The sequence below is a fragment of the Raphanus sativus genome, chromosome 1, assembly GCF_000801105.2.
Source record: "Raphanus sativus cultivar WK10039 chromosome 1, ASM80110v3, whole genome shotgun sequence".
NCBI lineage: Eukaryota > Viridiplantae > Streptophyta > Magnoliopsida > Brassicales > Brassicaceae > Raphanus > Raphanus sativus.
This window is the reverse complement of record NC_079511.1, coordinates 21716788-21734351: the sequence shown is the minus strand read 5'-3', so window position 1 is coordinate 21734351 and position 17564 is coordinate 21716788. Positions and strand designations below refer to the sequence as shown.

The 17564-nt window shown below is 32.7% G+C and overlaps 2 protein-coding genes across 2 annotated transcripts; both read left to right on the top strand.

Annotated features, from left to right (window-relative positions):
• The first annotated feature begins 5550 nt into the window (after window positions 1–5550).
• LOC108858357 (receptor for activated C kinase 1B) lies at window positions 5551–6786 on the top strand. The gene is given in 3 exon segments (XM_056995223.1): window positions 5551–5737; window positions 5740–6479; window positions 6685–6786. Coding segments are annotated over 3 exon segments (984 nt in total). The 5' UTR covers window positions 5551–5595.
• Window positions 6787–12975: 6189 nt separating this feature from the next.
• LOC108811722 (formin-like protein 20) lies at window positions 12976–15470 on the top strand. Its single transcript, XM_018583811.2, has 4 exons — window positions 12976–13375; window positions 13449–14243; window positions 14770–14844; window positions 14959–15470. Exons 1-4 carry the CDS (start codon window positions 13175–13177, stop codon window positions 15199–15201), a joined length of 1314 nt encoding a protein of 437 aa, XP_018439313.2. The 5' UTR covers window positions 12976–13174; the 3' UTR covers window positions 15202–15470.
• The last annotated feature ends 2094 nt before the right edge of the window (window positions 15471–17564 follow it).

The window sequence follows — 17564 nt, the reverse complement described above, 5'->3', positions numbered from 1 at the left end:
TTTTTCACAGCTCTTAATTTATGATTATAGGTGTATCAGTGATATCGCATTTTAAATGTTTGATTTGGGCTTCTATACTTTTTTATATATATCAAATATTTATAATTAATTATTCTATCTTGAGAAAAATAAATATCAAATATATTTTAACCAGAAGAACATGTATATTCAGAAATCATCAGATTTTAAAATATGTAAACATAAGTTTTTAATAAATATTTCACCATGCGCAATGCGCAGATCTTATCCTAGTAACGAAAGTAAAAAGAAAAGAGGTAAAAGAGCATATGATAGGCAAACATTGAAAACGCATAAAAAATGCCTAACGACATTTTTATGAGGCCTAGTAGCAGCCATTGAGTAAAACATAGCTTTATTGATTTTATTATGTTGTTCAATGGGCTAATTCCAGCCCAATATCATAAGTGTACGTAATGTGTTTTTTTCATAACATTACCAACAAACTAATTGACGCAGTCAAAAAAAAACCTAAGTTCCTGAAAGAATATTTTTTCGTACAAAGTTCTTATCAGGATTCCAAAACAAAAAATTAAACCAAGTCAAAATACTAAACCTAATAAAAAAAACTAAACGTTGATATTGTTCTTCTCTACTACAACCCAGTCTTCAACCAATTCTTTGAAGCTCTGCTTCTCATCAAGAGGAAGTTTTGGCGTTTCAAGCTGATTCTATATATTTTTAGCGTTATCATCCACTTTTAGTATACTAACGCATAAAATATTCATGTTATAAACTGATGACCCACTGCCCAGCTTTTGAGATGTTCTAGAATGGATGATCTCACTGTTGCTTGTTTCTGTGTACAAATTTGATCAATTTGCATTTTATGTGTTTGTATATAATGCAAACAGCTTACATGAATATCAAAAGGAAACATCACTACTTGGAGTTCTTCTTGACATGATTCATCAAGAAGACGATGTGTTACCTATAAATGCATTATTTGACAATCAGGCCCTCACCCAGTGCTTCAGTTTACAGCTTGGACTCGAACTAAATTAAAACTGTTGAGGATTAAATATTATCAAAGTTATATTTATCTCTAAGAAAAAAATTAGAGAGCTCAATGAGCATCAAATGCATCAACCGTAAAGCAGGATTTATAGCTTGAAGTGATTTGAACATGACCAACAGATGAATTGACAACATTACCAAAATTCATACACTTCCATTAGGACAATTCAACACAATCTCATCTTTCCTACACAAATATGGTGCATTCTATAGAATCAACATAAAGATAAGTATTCATAAGCAATTTAATACTTTCCCAAATCGATTCAACATTTTGAACATAGATAGAAAATCATGGAAGATCTCGATCCTTAGATCGAAAGAAGAAGACTTACCTTAACAATCTCGTAAACAGATACTTAGCTTGCGGCGGCAAAAATCAAATATCAAAAGGAACGAGATTTTATTCTTCTGAGTAGAAATCCTAAGAACATCACCAAGGAAATGAAACAGAGAGGGGATCCCAGATTCCTCGTGATCGTAGAATTTCTCGTAACTTCCAAGTGATGCCGTTAAAGTTTCGTCTCTCATCGCGCTTCAGATCCTCTTGAATTTATGCTACGATTGTACGGACTCAACGTCGTCTTCTATGCTCTCTCCGCTTAGAGACTGGAACACAATTCGAAATCTTGCGGAAAAGAATCATGGGAGATTTTCAGCGGAGGGTGGAGGATTGATGTGCTGCTTCTTGATGAAATTGTCGAGTATGTTACCGGGAATAAAGAAGAAAGTTCAGTCGATGCTTGAGAGCACCGTCTTGATACTAATGTTTTTTCTTAAAATAACTCGACATTTAATGTTCCCGTATAATGAATTGTGCAAACTATGTTATGTTATGATGGCAATACCAATCGCAGTATTTGTAAATATGCTAGTAATTAAAGGTGTATTAGCTAAGTGAGCTGAGGATGGCTGTGAGTTCGCCACGTCAGCGATAATGGCAAAATTGTTATTAGTTTACTTATACAAGTTTGCCACGTCAGCGATATTTTATGTGTTATCATCTCTTTCTTATTAACCAAGGAGCATTTTCAAAGAGTAATCTTAAAATTGTAAGTTATTTATATGAGTGTCATAATGACGTGGTGGCACCATATTCATTCCCATCCCATATATAGAATCACCCTTGATTCACTAGAGAAATTAAAAAGAAATGACTTTATGGTTCCACATTAATAATCGTGTTATACATCATACACACATACACAATATCGAAATATCTTTCTAAAATTAAACGTTCGAATGTAGTTATCATATATAGATCCACAATAATTATTGTCGTACTCGCACATTAAATGATTCCGAATATTTAGGTGTAATCATATTCTTCTCCACAATCTTGATTGTCAAGTTATTATATATATATATATATATGCTCTATGTAGCGAACGTATATTTGGAGAGATCAGTTTATAGAAAATGCGAACAATTATTATGTTATTGCTTGATTACGCGACTGCAATATTTTCTTCGGATTTTAAGTTCATCACTTCAATTTTCTTATTTATTATATATTATAATTCCTATTTATTTAAGGTTTCTTACGACTACTATTTAAACAAACTTCACCGCCAGTCACTTTTCATATATCCCTTTTATATTAATTGAAAACCATTTAAAAAGTTGTAATCTAAAATTGTATTAATTAAAAAAGAGTATTGTTTAAGTGTCACTTAATTAGAATGTAAATTTGGTTTACGTGGCACCAAACAAATCAATTGAGAAATTAGTAAGTCTAAAACCCTAAAATTTTATAATTATAAAAAATAATTCAGGTCGCTCAAATGTTCTTTTTAATTTCAATTGAGTCGAAGGAGGATCAATTGTAAATTACCGATGATATTATCGTTAGAAAACCAAAAATTCCTAAAATTTGAACCAAAATTTTGTGATACACAATTTTAGAATGAATCTCTTTTGGTAAGTTTAAACTATTTTTAAATACCAGGCTGTTTAAATAAAATAAGAAACTTTTCCACCAAGTTAATGCTTCCACCGAATTTTAAAACTTGGTACAAAATATTGAAGAAATTCTATATGGTAAATTTAATTTAAGATAATAATATACTTTATCACCAAGTCAATAATTTCGACCCTTGAAAACAACTTGCCAAATATGTTTGTGGTAGTTATTAAAAGTTTACATATATAGTAGTTCATTATATCACATTAAAATACGGTTTTCAGATAATTAATGCTAATTATTTTAATTTTTCAAACAATCTGAAAACCTACATATGGCTACTATATATATACGATTGAGTTTTCCCTTAGAAATACCATCAAATTTTTTCACAACTCTTAATTTATGATTATAGGTGTATCAGTGATATCACATTTTAATTGTTTGATTTGGGCTTCTATTCTTTTTTATGTATATCAAATATTTATAATTAATTATTCTATCTTGAGAAAAATAAATATCAAATATATTTTAACCACAAGAACACATATATTCAGAAATCATCAGATTTTAAAATATGAAAACATAAGTTTTTAATAAATTTTTCACCCTGCGCAATGCGCAGGTCTTATCCTAGTAACAAAAATAAAAAGAAAAGAGGTAAAAGAACATATGATAGGCAAAGATTGAAAATGCATAAAAAATGCCTAACGACATTTTTGTGAGGTTTAGTAGCAGCCATTGAGTAAAACGTAACTTTATTGATTTTATTATGTTGTTCAATAGGCTAATTCCAGCTCAATATCATAAGTGTACGTAATGTGTTTTTTTCATGATATTACCAAAAAACTAATTGACGCAGCCAAAAAGAAACCCTAAGTTCCTGAAATAATATTTTTTCGTACAAAGTTCTTATCGGAATCCCAAAACAAAAAATTAAACCAAGTCAAAATACTAAACCTAATAAAAAAACTAAGCGTCTATATTGTTCTTCTCTACTACAACCGAGTCTTCAACCAATTCTTTGAAGCTCTTCTTCTCAACAAGAGGAATTTTTAGAGTTTCAAGCTGATTCTCTATGTTTTTAGGGTTATCATCCACTTTTAGTATACTAACGCATAAAATATTCATGTTATGAACTAATGACCCACTGCCCAGCTCTTGAGATGTTCCAGAATGGATGATCTCGATGTTGCTTGTTTCTGTGTACAAATTTGATCAATTTGCATTTTATGCATTTTTATATAATGCAAACAGCTTACATGAATATCAAAAGGAAACATCACTACTTGGAGTTCTTCTTGACATGATTCATCAAGAAGACGACGTGTTACCTATAAATGCATTATTTGACAATCAGGCCCTCACCCAGTGCTTCAGTTTACAGCTTGGACTCGAACTAAATTAAAACAGTTGAGGATTAAATATGATCAAAGTTATATGTATCTCTAAGAAAAAAAATTAGAGAGTTCAATGAGCATCAAATGCATCAACCGTAAAGCAGGATTTATAGCTTGAAGTGATTTGAACATGACCAACAGATGAATTGACAACATTACCAAAATTCATACACTTCCATTAGGACAATTCAACACAATCTCATCTTTCCTACACAAATATGGTGCATTCTACAGAATCAACATAAAGATAAGTATTCATAAGCAATTTAATACTTTCCCAAATCGATTCAACATTTTGAACATATATAGAAAATCATGGAAGATCTCGATCCTTAGATCGAAAGAAGAAGACTTACCTTAACAATCTCGTAAACAGATACTTAGCTTGCGGCGGCGAAAATCAAATATCAAAAGGAGCGAGATTTTATTCTTCTGAGTAGAAATCCTAAGAATATCGCCAAGGAAATAAAACAGAGAGGGGATCTCATATTCCTCGTGATCGTAGAATTTCTCGTAACTTCCAAGCGCTGCCGTTAAAGTTTCGTCTCTCATCGCGCTTCAGATCCGCTTGAATTTATGCTACGATTGTACGGACTCAACGTCGTCTTCTATGCTCTCTCTACCTAGAGACTGGAACACAATTTGAAATCTTGCGAAAAAGAATCATGGGAGATTTTCAGCGGAGGGTGGAGGATTGATGTGCTGCTTCTTGATGAAATTGTCGAGTATGTTACCGTGAATAAAGAAGAAAGTTCAGTCGATGCTTGAGAGCACCGTCTTGATACTAATGTTTTTTTTCTTAAAATAACTCGATATTTAATGTTCCCGTATAATGAATTGTACAAACTATATTATATAAATATATGTTATGATGGCAATACCAATGGCAATATTTGTAAATATGCTAGTAATTAAAGGTGTATTAGTTAAGTGAGTTGAGGATGGATGTGAGTTCGTCACGTCAGCGATAATGGCAAAATTGTTATTAGTTTACTTATACAAAGTTTATTATTAAAAATGCTTGTGGATTAATAAATAAGAGATTATTAATAATTAATTTATGTTATTTATATATTGATTTCAATCCATGTCCCTTGTTGGGTTAACATTGGGCCGACCAAAACTACTAGAAACCCTAACTCTGAGAATATAAGGCCTCGTTTCTTGGTACCTACATTTCTTCCCTCTCTGACGCTTCTCTCGTAAGACAAATAATAAAACCCAACCCAAAATTCACACTCCTCAAACCCTTAAACCATGGCTGAGGGACTCGTCTTGAAAGGCACAATGTGCGCCCACACCGACATGGTCACCGCCATCGCCACCCCAATCGACAACTCCGACACCATCGTCACATCCTCTCGCGACAAGTCCATCATCCTCTGGAAACTCACCAAGGACGAAAATCCTACGGCGTAGCTCAGCGCCGCCTCACCGGCCACTCTCATTTCGTCGAGGACGTCGCTCTCTCCTCCGACGGACAGTTCGCTCTCTCCGGAAGCTGGGACGGTGAGCTTCGTCTCTGGGACCTCGCCACCGGTGACTCCACTCGCCGTTTCGTGGGACACACGAAAGACGTTCTCTTCGTGGCCTTCTCAAATGATAACCGTCAGATTGTCTCGGCCTCTCGTGACGGTACGATCAAGCTTTGGAACACGCTTGGAGAGTGCAAGTACACGATCGGGTCCGATCAAGGTGATGGACACAAGCAGTGGGATAGTTGCGTTAGGTTTAGTCCCAGCACTCTTGTTCCGACCATTGTGTCTGCTTTGTGGGATCAGACAGTGAAGGTGTGGAACCTTCAGAACTGTAAGGTTAGGAGCACTCTCGCTGGTCACTCTGGTTACCTCAACACTGTGGTTGTGTCGCCTGATGGTTCGTTGTGTGCTAGTGGTGGGAAAGATGGTGCGATCTTGCTTTGGGATTTGGCTGAAGGGAAGAAGCTTTACTCTCTCGAGGCTGGCTCGATTATTCACTCTCTTTGCTTCAGTCCCAACAGGTACTGGTTGTGCGCAGAGACGGAGAATAGTATTAGGATATGGGATCTTGAGAGCAAGAGTGTTTTTGAGGATTTGAAGGTTGATCTCAAGGCTGAGGCTGAGAGGTCTGATGCATCTGTCGGAACCGGAAACAAGACAAAGGTAAAAAAGATTTTGTACTGAATTAGCCATTTGTCTTGCTTGTATGTGTAGTTGACAAGAGTTCATTTTGATTATATCTGAATGTCATACCTTTTAGGTTCTGAAACCCAACCTGGTTTAAGTTAGTTCTTGTCTCTTGACTTCGTTGGTATGACATTGGAGTGTGGGTATATGTGTGTATTTAATGTGGAAATGCAAAATGCAGGTGATCTATTGCACAAGCTTGAACTGGAGTGCAGATGGAAGCACATTGTTCAGTGGATACACTAATGGAGTTATCAGAGTTTGGGGTCTTGGTCGTTATTAGAGAGAAGAACAAAAAGACATGACTGGAATCAATTCCTGAGAAAAAGTTTTCTTTTTTTAATCTCTCCAATTTTTTCATCCGACTCGAATGGCTTCTCTTCTGTTTTAGTGTTTTGAGATTGATTTTGTTAACAATATTGAATTAAGAGAGGATTCTATTTTCATGTTTAATTATTATACACTTAAAGTTAACAAGATTGAATTTAGAGAGGATTGCAACGTTCTTGCACTTTTTGTAGACGAGCATCTGTGAAGAATCAGTTAGAGTAAAAAAACGTTCGTTCAAGTTAGCACCATGGGGCTATAATGCAGTAATGGTCTCTATCTTTATCTGTCATCTTGAAATCCCCACCACAAGATTTACAAATCCAAGAACGGAATCAGGAGTCATGAACCAATCTGTGCCAAGTTCGCTTAAAGTTACAACAAGAGAGAAATTCCTGCTATGTTACAAGGTAGTTGACTTGGGCATTGTAATCTGATAAAGGGTGGTTTTGACTTTTGAGGATTATCAGTTCATTGTATAGTCTATGTTCAAAACTTGAGAATCAAACAAAGCACCCAGCCATGACTACGTAATCGAAATAGAATCATGACCGTATATACTGTTCCTAGAAAGAAACCAATATCCTTTATGACATGTTTGATGTTCATAAATCGCTCAACTGTGAAGTGCAATGGTTCAAATGCTATGTGTTAGGCATATTTCTAAGTTGATAGATATTCTACAAGTATAGTTATGACAATATCTAACAGGCTAACACAAACAAGAAAGACATGTCCATTCCACAGCATGCTTGTTTTTATGCAGTCTGAATGAGTATGTCAAGGAGTTAGGGTCCAAAATGGCAATATATGAAACAAATATGGTGCAAAAATATATAGATATATGTAGATTTTGTTTTACTATTTAACTAGAATAGTATCTGCGCTTTTAAAGTGCGAAATTATTTTTGTTAATAAAGTTACTAATATGTATGTTTGTTCACTAATATGTTTAAGTATAGGCATTTGTTTTTCCCCGCTTTGAAGTTATATTTTTTTGGTTTTCAGTTTGGTTCTAACTTTATTAGCCTTACGTGTTTTATCCTGACTCAAAAGTCTGAATCAGAACCGACTCAATCTGAATCAAAAATCCGAATAAAAGTTGGAGGAATTTCTCTATCTGTAAAAAAAAGACGAAATCGGAAAACTGACTTGGATAAACCCGAACCCAAAAAACAGGTCTGAATAGATCTGACCCGATAACAACCGTTCATACCCAACCTAAAAACATGAATATCTAAAATGCATTCTATTGCTAATGTAATCATTGTTTGCTATTAACTCGACAAATGATAGCATACTATCATCTATACGAAGAAGAGGTCTACTTATGGTTCTTCTATTGCTAATGTAATTGTAGATAACCATGGTATCAACTGGATAAATGATAGCATATTATTTTTTTGAACATGAACTACGATGAAAGATGACCAAAAATATTAAGTAATCTGATGTTTTATGTTCCAGTTTATGATCGCAAAATAAGCAGATATGATCATATATATCAAGAAGAGGTTTACTTATGGTTCTTGTTTTGTTAATGTAATAGCAAAAAACTGTGGGTTTGTTTTTGTATTGTTAATTTTGGATCATGAGATTGGTTAAGTGTAAATAGATTTAGTTTTGGTTTTGTTTAAGTTGTATGGTCCTATAATCTTGGTAGCGTATAATAATAATTATAATGTAACTAACTTGAAACGGTCCATTAATTAAGTAACATACTAACAAATTTGAAACAGTCCAAAACTTAAATAAAAATTTTAATGGTAGATAAATTTAGGATTCTATTTTAATAGAGTAGATACGGTGTGATCAAAAAGAGAGATTTTTTCATAGTTTCAAGCCGATGATCAGAGGCTTTTGCAGCTCCGACATCGACTTGTTTAATTCGTTTTGCTTCTCTTTCTTTGATCTATTTTGTTTCCAGTCGCTGTTTCATTGCCAATTTATTTTGAATCTGGCAAGGTTTTTTGTTTATGCTTCTTCCAATTGGTCTGGAAAGACAAAACTTTCTGTTCAGTTGAACTGTTTAGAAAAGTTAATTGACAGATCTACTGCAGATGGTGGCGACGGGTCTTACCGGTTTCAATCGTTGATGGTTCTTTATTCGATGGTGATGGAGTTCTTGCTGCAAACTATGGTTACTTCGAAAGGCAGCATGAAGTTCTATGGAACGGTAATCTCTTTGACTTTGCTAATAGAGTAAAATATAGAGTTGTCTAATTTTAGTGGCTCTTACTGGAGTAATAAAAAGAGAATGACAAATGTTTTCAACTCACTCTGAAGCGTGGTTCTTTTGGATTAATATGAAGATTATATCCTTTGAGATTCATCTATTCTAGAAGCAAATGTGAAGCTTTTATATGAAAAATCTTTAGTCATTCATACGCAAAATAGGTGTGTTAGTTTATTTTGGATCCCTACTGGTGTATCCCTTTTCTATGTTGTTTTGTTGGTTTTCATTGTTTAAAACTCGTTGCCTTGAAGGCTTAATAATACAATCCAGCGATTAAAAAAAATGATACGGTGTGATTTGTAGATGGTTGTTACAAGTTGTTTAATACTTTTATGGTTTGTATATAAGCTCACAGTTTTACATATTTTTTATTTAACATTAGAGATAATTGTTTTTTGTACCCCAGTTTGAAACCATAATTAGCCAAGTGCCCCTCCCCTTAAATGCAACAAATCATTTCCCATTATGACCCTCACCCTATCTCTACAAACCTCCTATAGCTGTGTCGGTTTTTGTGTCAGCTTATATATGTCAGTTTGTGTGTCAGTCTATGTTATAGCTTTGCTTCATAGACATGAGTTTATACTCTTAACAAAATATCAATCATCCATTAGAAGAAACAAAATCAAAAGAGAAAAAAAAGAGAGAATAGACAAAGATTTGTAAAACCTAAATACGAAGAAGAAGAATCAAAGACAAAGATAAACTCAACCAACCTCTGCCATTTGAAGCCACCGCTGCCGAAACAAAGTCAGTCTCGTTTTCTTTTCCTACCTATCCACAAGTAACTTTTGTTTACTTTGCATTTATCTCATAAGGTTATTTTCTTCTATTTGTAGTATTTTATTTTATAAGTTTGATTTGATTTCTCACTTTGATGGTTCTAAAATTATTGGATTGAGATTTGTTATCCGGTACTTTTTTTATAAGTCGTTGTTATCTGATAAATGATTTAATATCCGGTACAAATTTTGTTAGCTGATACAAAAAAATTATCATTAATTGATATACATTTGTATGTGTGATAAATGGTATCAAAACTTGTAAATCATTTGCTACTTCGTTTGGTGGCAGACAAAATAGGTTAATGCATGGTGTGTGAGTTAATATGTTGTTTGATAAATCGTTTGTTATATGATAAATGATTTGTTACTTGGTGCATGTATCTGCTAAAAGATTGTTTGATAAATAGTTTGTTATCTGATAAAAGACTTGTTACCTGATACAAGTTTTGTTAGTTGATATATAGTTTGATATAAAAGACTGATAAATGGTTGGTGTGATGGTATATACCGTAAAATAATTTTTAGAGGGTAATTTTCATTTTGTTCTGTATTCTATTTTGATAGATTTAAGTTATTAGTGTTTTAGATTATTTTTTTCTTTTAACCTTAATATGTTTTTTGTAGATCTTAATGAATATAATAGCTAATTTATGGTATGAGAGCCATGTACATAAATTTTGATTTTCTTAAAATTATGATGTTTGTTCTCAATTGTCTAATCTCTTATCATTCCAGATCCATGTGAAGTCCGCAGAGTTGATGGTCCTATACACGACTATGAATCTCTTATCATTCCAGATCCATGTGAAGTCCGCAGAGTTGATGGTCCTATACACGACTATGGGTGGGACGACCAGGTAAAAGATGACTGCAGTGATAATATGTTTGGAATTTACTTCATGCCATTGATACATAATTTTGTAAACAAAAGAGACTCAATCGATGCACCAGATACATACATTATGGATTACTGATAATTATAAACTTTTGCCTCTAACTTTTTTATCGTTTAACAATATAAATTATTTTTAACTATAAAATTTTACGTAGCCATTTGAAATAAATGTTTTGTTAGTTGTTAGTTTTTGATTGTTTCTAATTGATAATATGTGGTAAAGTGTTATAAACTTTGTGTCGTTAGTAGATATATGGTTGGTTAGATGATAAATTGGTTGATACATGGTATATTATCTGATAAATGATTTGTTATATGATAAATGATTTGTTACTTGATATGTGTTTTGTTAACTGTTAAATCTTAGTTAAAGAAGGTTGAAAATTCAGCAAAACATGCAAAAAAATAAGAGTAGTTAGTTTATATGGAAATTTTTATTTCTCCACCAAACTGAATAAATTTTAAAACCAACTAAATAAAATTGAAGTGTTTTACTTACAGATGAAAATGGTAGGTGAAAATAATATGGAGAATGAAAGATTATGTAAACAAAAGAGATGGAGTAGAAAAAAAAGTGGGGACGGAAGGAAAGAAAATGTGATAAGAGAAAAAGAATCGGAAAAAATGAAAGTGAAAAGAAAGAACTTCAGAAGAAAAAAAGAGAATGCAAAGGAAAAAGAGTGTCACAGCAGTCCAAACAGCAGGCATATATTCATCAACAGTTACCAATGAAATTTGTGAGAGGATCTTTATCTTTCTAACTCCTCTGTCATTCGCAGAAAAGAACGTCAGATGTAAGGGCATTCTCGTCCAAATTGGAATCAAAATATATTAGATGTGCTTTACATGTCAATCAAATTCCAAACCTCCAATTTGAATTCTTTCTAAGAGTATTTGCCTAATTTAACTTTAACATTAAGGCAAGTTTGTGCTTCGCGATTTGTTTCATTATTTCTCTTTTGATGTTTGTTTTAAATTTAATTGACTTTTTATATTTTTATGTAGTTCACAACCTACCGAAGAGAGATCCAAATAATAGAATAAGAAATCCACTATTTGAAACTTTGATTATAAAAATAGCAGTCTAGAAATATGGTTTATTATCCAATATGTTGTAGTTCTTCTTGATCAATGATAAACTACTTTTAATTTTTGGTTTTTGTGTTGTTACTTCTAACTTTTTGTATTATTAGTGCCATAAAAAAATGTACGCAAATATACTCTTAAAATTTACAATATACTATTCATGTTATGATAAAATTCTTTGAATATTTTATATCTTAAAATGTAAAGTCAAAATTTTTGAAACATAGATATGAAAGATTTACGACTAATAGTATCTCTAGTTTATTGAATTAAATTTTAGAGTCCATATTTTTATGTAATTCTAGTTTTAAAACTATAAGTAAACTCTTATAAGGATTAGAATTATTTTATTATAAAAAATAAATATTAAATGGCTTAAATTATTTAATTATAAGAATAAAATACAGAATTAACTTAATTAATTATGATCGAGTGTTATTTGAATAAATAAAATAAGTATAATATATATATGGAATAATAAGGTTTTATGTACATATTTTTAACTATTTTAAACTAGGTTGATTGTAATATCTTCAATAAAATAATTAAATTAATTTATTTAATAGAACCCACTTGTTAGATTAAAATTAATTTCATAAAAAATTAAACTAATAAGATATATATCTCAAAATTAAATATTTAAAATATTGTTACATTTCATAAGCTAAACATTGTAATAACTAAATGATTATTGGAACATTGTTAGGAAAACTAGCTTGAAATATCAAAAAAATTAATTTGACTAGTTTAAAAGAAAATATGAAAATTCAAAGATGTATAATTTAAATATATATATATATAAATTATATTTTTAGCACTTTTATACATATATTAAAAACATATTAACTGAAAAGATAGTATATCTCATTCCTCAATAATAAATCCGATCTTAGGAGAAATAGATAAATTATAAATTTTAAGAGTATTAAATGAATAAATTTATAAAAATTCATTAGTCAAAACTTTCTGTTTATGAGATTTGGAAGTTTGTTTGCATAAAACTATGGATACAGCTTAATACTAACATAGAAAATAGATCAAAGAAACACAAAACTCAATTTTAATATTTAGAAGCAGCGTCACGTCATCGATCCGTGTCGTAAATTCGGCACAAAGAGATACTATCAACGGTTAGATTTCGATCGCCCACCTTTCATCATTTTCATCTCTCTACGCACACACTCTCTCTCTCTCTCCAACCTAACCTTTTTAATCTCTTCCTCCTCCTTCTCCCATAAAATTATTAATTTCAAAGAAATTAAAATAGGAAAAAAATTTAATTAAAATCCCAAAAAATCAGAAAACTCATCACCTTCCTCTGTTTCTCTCTCTCTCTCAATCCATGGATCCTTCTTTCTCTGCACCCAACGATCCTCACCACCCTCCTCCCTTCACCGCTTTCCCAAACCCCTTCCCCGTCACCCAACACCCCTTCTACAGCAACCCCGTTAACTCCTCCCCCGTCGCGCCCCCTAACAACAACAACCAGTTCTTCCAACCGCCGCAGCCGCATCCAACATGGGTTCACCCTCCTTACTCCGAAGTAAGCAGCTCCTTCAACGTTTTTTTGACTTCCGCTAGGGTTTAAAGACTCAATTTTTCTTTTTCTTTTGTAGATGATCTGCACTGCGATAGCTGCGTTGAACGAAGCAGAGGGGTCGAGCAAGCAAGCGATATCGAGGTACATCGAGAGAACGTACACAGGGATACCACCTGCTCATAAAGCTCTCCTGACTCACCATCTCAAGTCTCTCAAGACCAGCGGCGTCCTCGTGATGGTCAAGAAGTCCTACAAACTAGCTCTTGAACCACCACCTCCTCCCAGATCTGACAATTCAGTCAACGAGATGCAAGATCTCGCTCCGACATCTACTCAGAAGAAGCGCGGTCGTGGTCGTCCTCCAAAGGCGAAACCTGATGATGCTGTTCAGACCAACGGAAAAGAGTTACCTGTTTCTCGACCGGAGGAGAATATACAGCCGTTACCGCCGCCGCAACCGCAACTTCAGCCGGTGGTTAAGAGGCCACCGGGTCGTCCTAGGAAAGATGGAACTTCTTCCCCGACAGTGAAGGCTGCTCCTGTTTCCGGCGGTTCGGAGATAGCGAAGCGAAGAGGTCGCCCCCCGAGCGGAAGAGCTGCTGGGAGGGAGAGGAAGCCAGCTGTTGTCTCAGCTCCGGTTTCTCTGATCCCGTACGTTGCCAACGGTGGTGTCAGACGCAGAGGAAGACCGAAGAGAGTTGACGCTGGTGCTTTGCCACCACCGCCTAAAGCAGAGGTTGGAGGAGGATCACAGGTTGCGAAGAGAGGGAGAGGACGACCTCCTAAGATCGGAGGTGTGATGAGGAAGCCTATGAAGCCCAAGAGAGGCGGCTATATTCGTACTGGGAGACCCCTAGGAAGACCCCGAAAGGTATAGTTTTACTCTGTTATCTCATCCCGAGGCCCTTTATATAGGATACATGTTTCAACGTTCCGGGTCAAATGGTCAAGAGATAAAAAGTCTGGAACTTTTGTCACTCGTGAATAAATGTCACTGTCCACTCTGAATAATGTCTCTTTCGAGTTTGCTGGTAGAGAGAGTATCTAATCTAACATATAGTTTCTACAGTTTAATTATATTCGTTTTGTCTCTGCTTTAGGCCTATGCTTATTTGTTTTTTTTTTGGTGTACTGTATTCATTAATCTAAAGGGTTCTCTTTGTTTGGTAATCAATAGCAAGTTGTCGGCTTCTAGCTTTAGGTTGTATTAATTGTTTTGTGCTACATGGGACATTAGCTTCTGATGTATAAACTAGGTTGTTGATTCAGAATAGTAATTTTTGTTTATTAATTGAAGTTTTAAGTCTTTTCTGTTACTGTTAATTGTCCTTTAGAATCTGTTGTATTAATGAGTTTATCATTACTTACATCTATTTTATTGCCTTCTTCAATCATAGAATGCTGCGCCAAAGGGAGCTTCAAGACAACAAGATATTGGCTATGGTGAACTCAAGAAGAAGTTTGATTTGTTTGTAAGTCTATTAATGAACAATTAGACTATATGATCTTCCTCTCTTGGTTTAAGTTCTTCTTATTTTCTAAATTCGCCATACTTAATATTGTTTCTGGTCTTCTTGTTTATGCAGCAAGAGAAAGCTAGGGAAATTGTTAATGTGTTGAAAGCCGAGGTCGGAGGAAGTGGAAATCAAGCAGTGGTTCAAGCTATACAGACTCTGGAAGAGCTAACAGTTACAACAACTGAGGAGCCACAGCACATGGAAGAAGTGCACCCAGGTGAACAACACCATGGATTTGAACTTGAACCTGAGGGTCATGGACAAGGGCAGGCGCAGACAGAAGCAGAAGCAATGCAAGAAGCACTGTTCTAAAGAGAACAGCCTTGACAAAACTAATAAAAGCTAGCAAGTGGTGATGATGATGGGTGGGGCTTGCTTGTTGTGTGTTTCCATGAATTTATTAATTTTATAAGGGTGTTTGCAGGAGAAAAATCATAAAATCAAAACGATGATGATTGTTCTCTAACGAAAAAAGGAGAGGTAGAGTGTTGTATGTAAAGTAATTAGGATATTGCCATTGTTCATGTACCTCTCTGGATATCATCCATGTCTGTAGGCTTTTGTTTTGTAGTTTTTACCCTTACCCTCATGTTGTTTCTCAGACAATGGTCTTTTCTTTGGTTTTTAGAACACCCGAGTTTCTAATACTATTGTATAAGTTTTTTTAAAAGCACTATATTAGCAGTTTAGCACTATGGCATCTCTTCTATTTATCATAGCCCTATTCTATTTTCATTCTAAGCATCATTTTAATTACATCATTTTAGAGTAAAGTCTATTCCAACTTCACTTCATTTTCAACTTCAATAGAGTAAACTTTTTGAAATAGTCCTCTAAATTTTGAATATTTTATTTTATAATTCAATAATATTTAGAAAATGATACAATAAAAGAGATATGATATTCTACAAGAGATTATTTAATTATTTTACAAACAAAATACGTGAACTAATTAAAAAGTACCAAAACTAAACATAAACAATGTAAAATAAATATAATATAAAATAAGTGATTTAATAATCTGCTAAATCATTTCTGAAGAAATTCCCCAGATTGGTGAAGTTTATTGCCCAAACGGAACATATTGGGAAAGATTTTTATTCTGTAAGATATATTATTTAATATCATATATAACTAGATTTATTTTAATGATGATGTGTAATTTATTACTGTATTTTAAAAAGTTTACGGAAAATATAAATCAACATTAAATATAGTTGTCTATATCACATTTAAATATAAGTTATTTTATTATTTATAATATAACATGTCACACTTATTTATGAAAGTGATTGTAAATAAAACATGTGTGAAAACACTTTGCAAATAATATATGGAGATATTAGAAAATTAATTTTGTATTAAATTATAAATTAGAAGGTAAATTTTTATTTACAAAAAAGTATATTGAAACAAAAATAATATAGTCAAGGTACAAAAAGACAAACTATTTCTCAATAGTCCAATTAGCCATTTTCTTTTCTTTTTACAGCGTAGACTAGGTCTCGGAAGGACGAGATAGCGAGAAAATTTTGAGATATCCTTATCCAGCAGATCAATGATTTTATTATCTTTATTCGGGATTTTTAGATATCCAAATATCAGATATTTTTCTAAAAATTATAATATTCAAACGGATATCCAGATCCGGATTTAAATATTTAAAATAAATAAAAATAATCTTAATATATATAACACTAAAAATAATTTTAAAAATAAAACTACATATATTTTTTAATTATTTCTATGTATAATATTACAAAATTTATATAAAAGTTTTATATACTATTATAAAAATGAAAATATAATAAAGAAAATTAGTTTCTATATATAGATTTTTTGAAATAACTAAAAATAAAATTACGGATCCGGATATCCAGACTAAAAAATTAAGATATCCAGATCTGAATTTAACGAATCCAATATTTTACTATCCAGATTCAGACTCGGCCCTTCCAGATATCTTGATTTTTGGAGTATATCTGGATCGTATCTGGGATATTAAGTCAAAGGCCTTGTTTAGACTTTTAATTATACTACCTACGTTCATGAAAATAGAATTTTTTAGATTTTAGTTTTGTTCCATAATAATAGACTTTCTATATTTTAAGGTATTTTTAGATTCTTTTAAGACACATTAATTGAAAGAAATTGAATTGATTAAATATTATTGGTTCATAGTTATTAGAAAATGTATAATAAATTGAATTGTCTAGAAAATCTTATTTTCAGGAACATATGGAGTATAATTTAACTATACAAAAATGTTGATATTATACTATCTTACCTAATGTAATGGTGCTCTAGAGACCGCCGAATTCGGTAGTTAATTTTTCTCATAAGGCTGCTTGTGCGATGGTTTCTCCAGTGATACGTTCTTATCATCTACTCTATTAATTTAGAGTCCTATTTAAAATTACCATGGCATGTTTTCATTTTGGACTTATTGATATGTTGTGTCTAATTTAAAAGACACGCTTCTTATATCCATCTTATACGTTGACCTATATAATTAAATTAATTAAATACAATTATACAACATTCTTTTAATCATCACATCTACAGCCAATAACCTAATTTTTTCGTATGTTCTGTGTTTCTCTCGCCTCTGCTTCGTACAAAACTATGCCAATATCATGTATATGGTAAGTTTTTTTATCTTCGTCTCTGTCTCT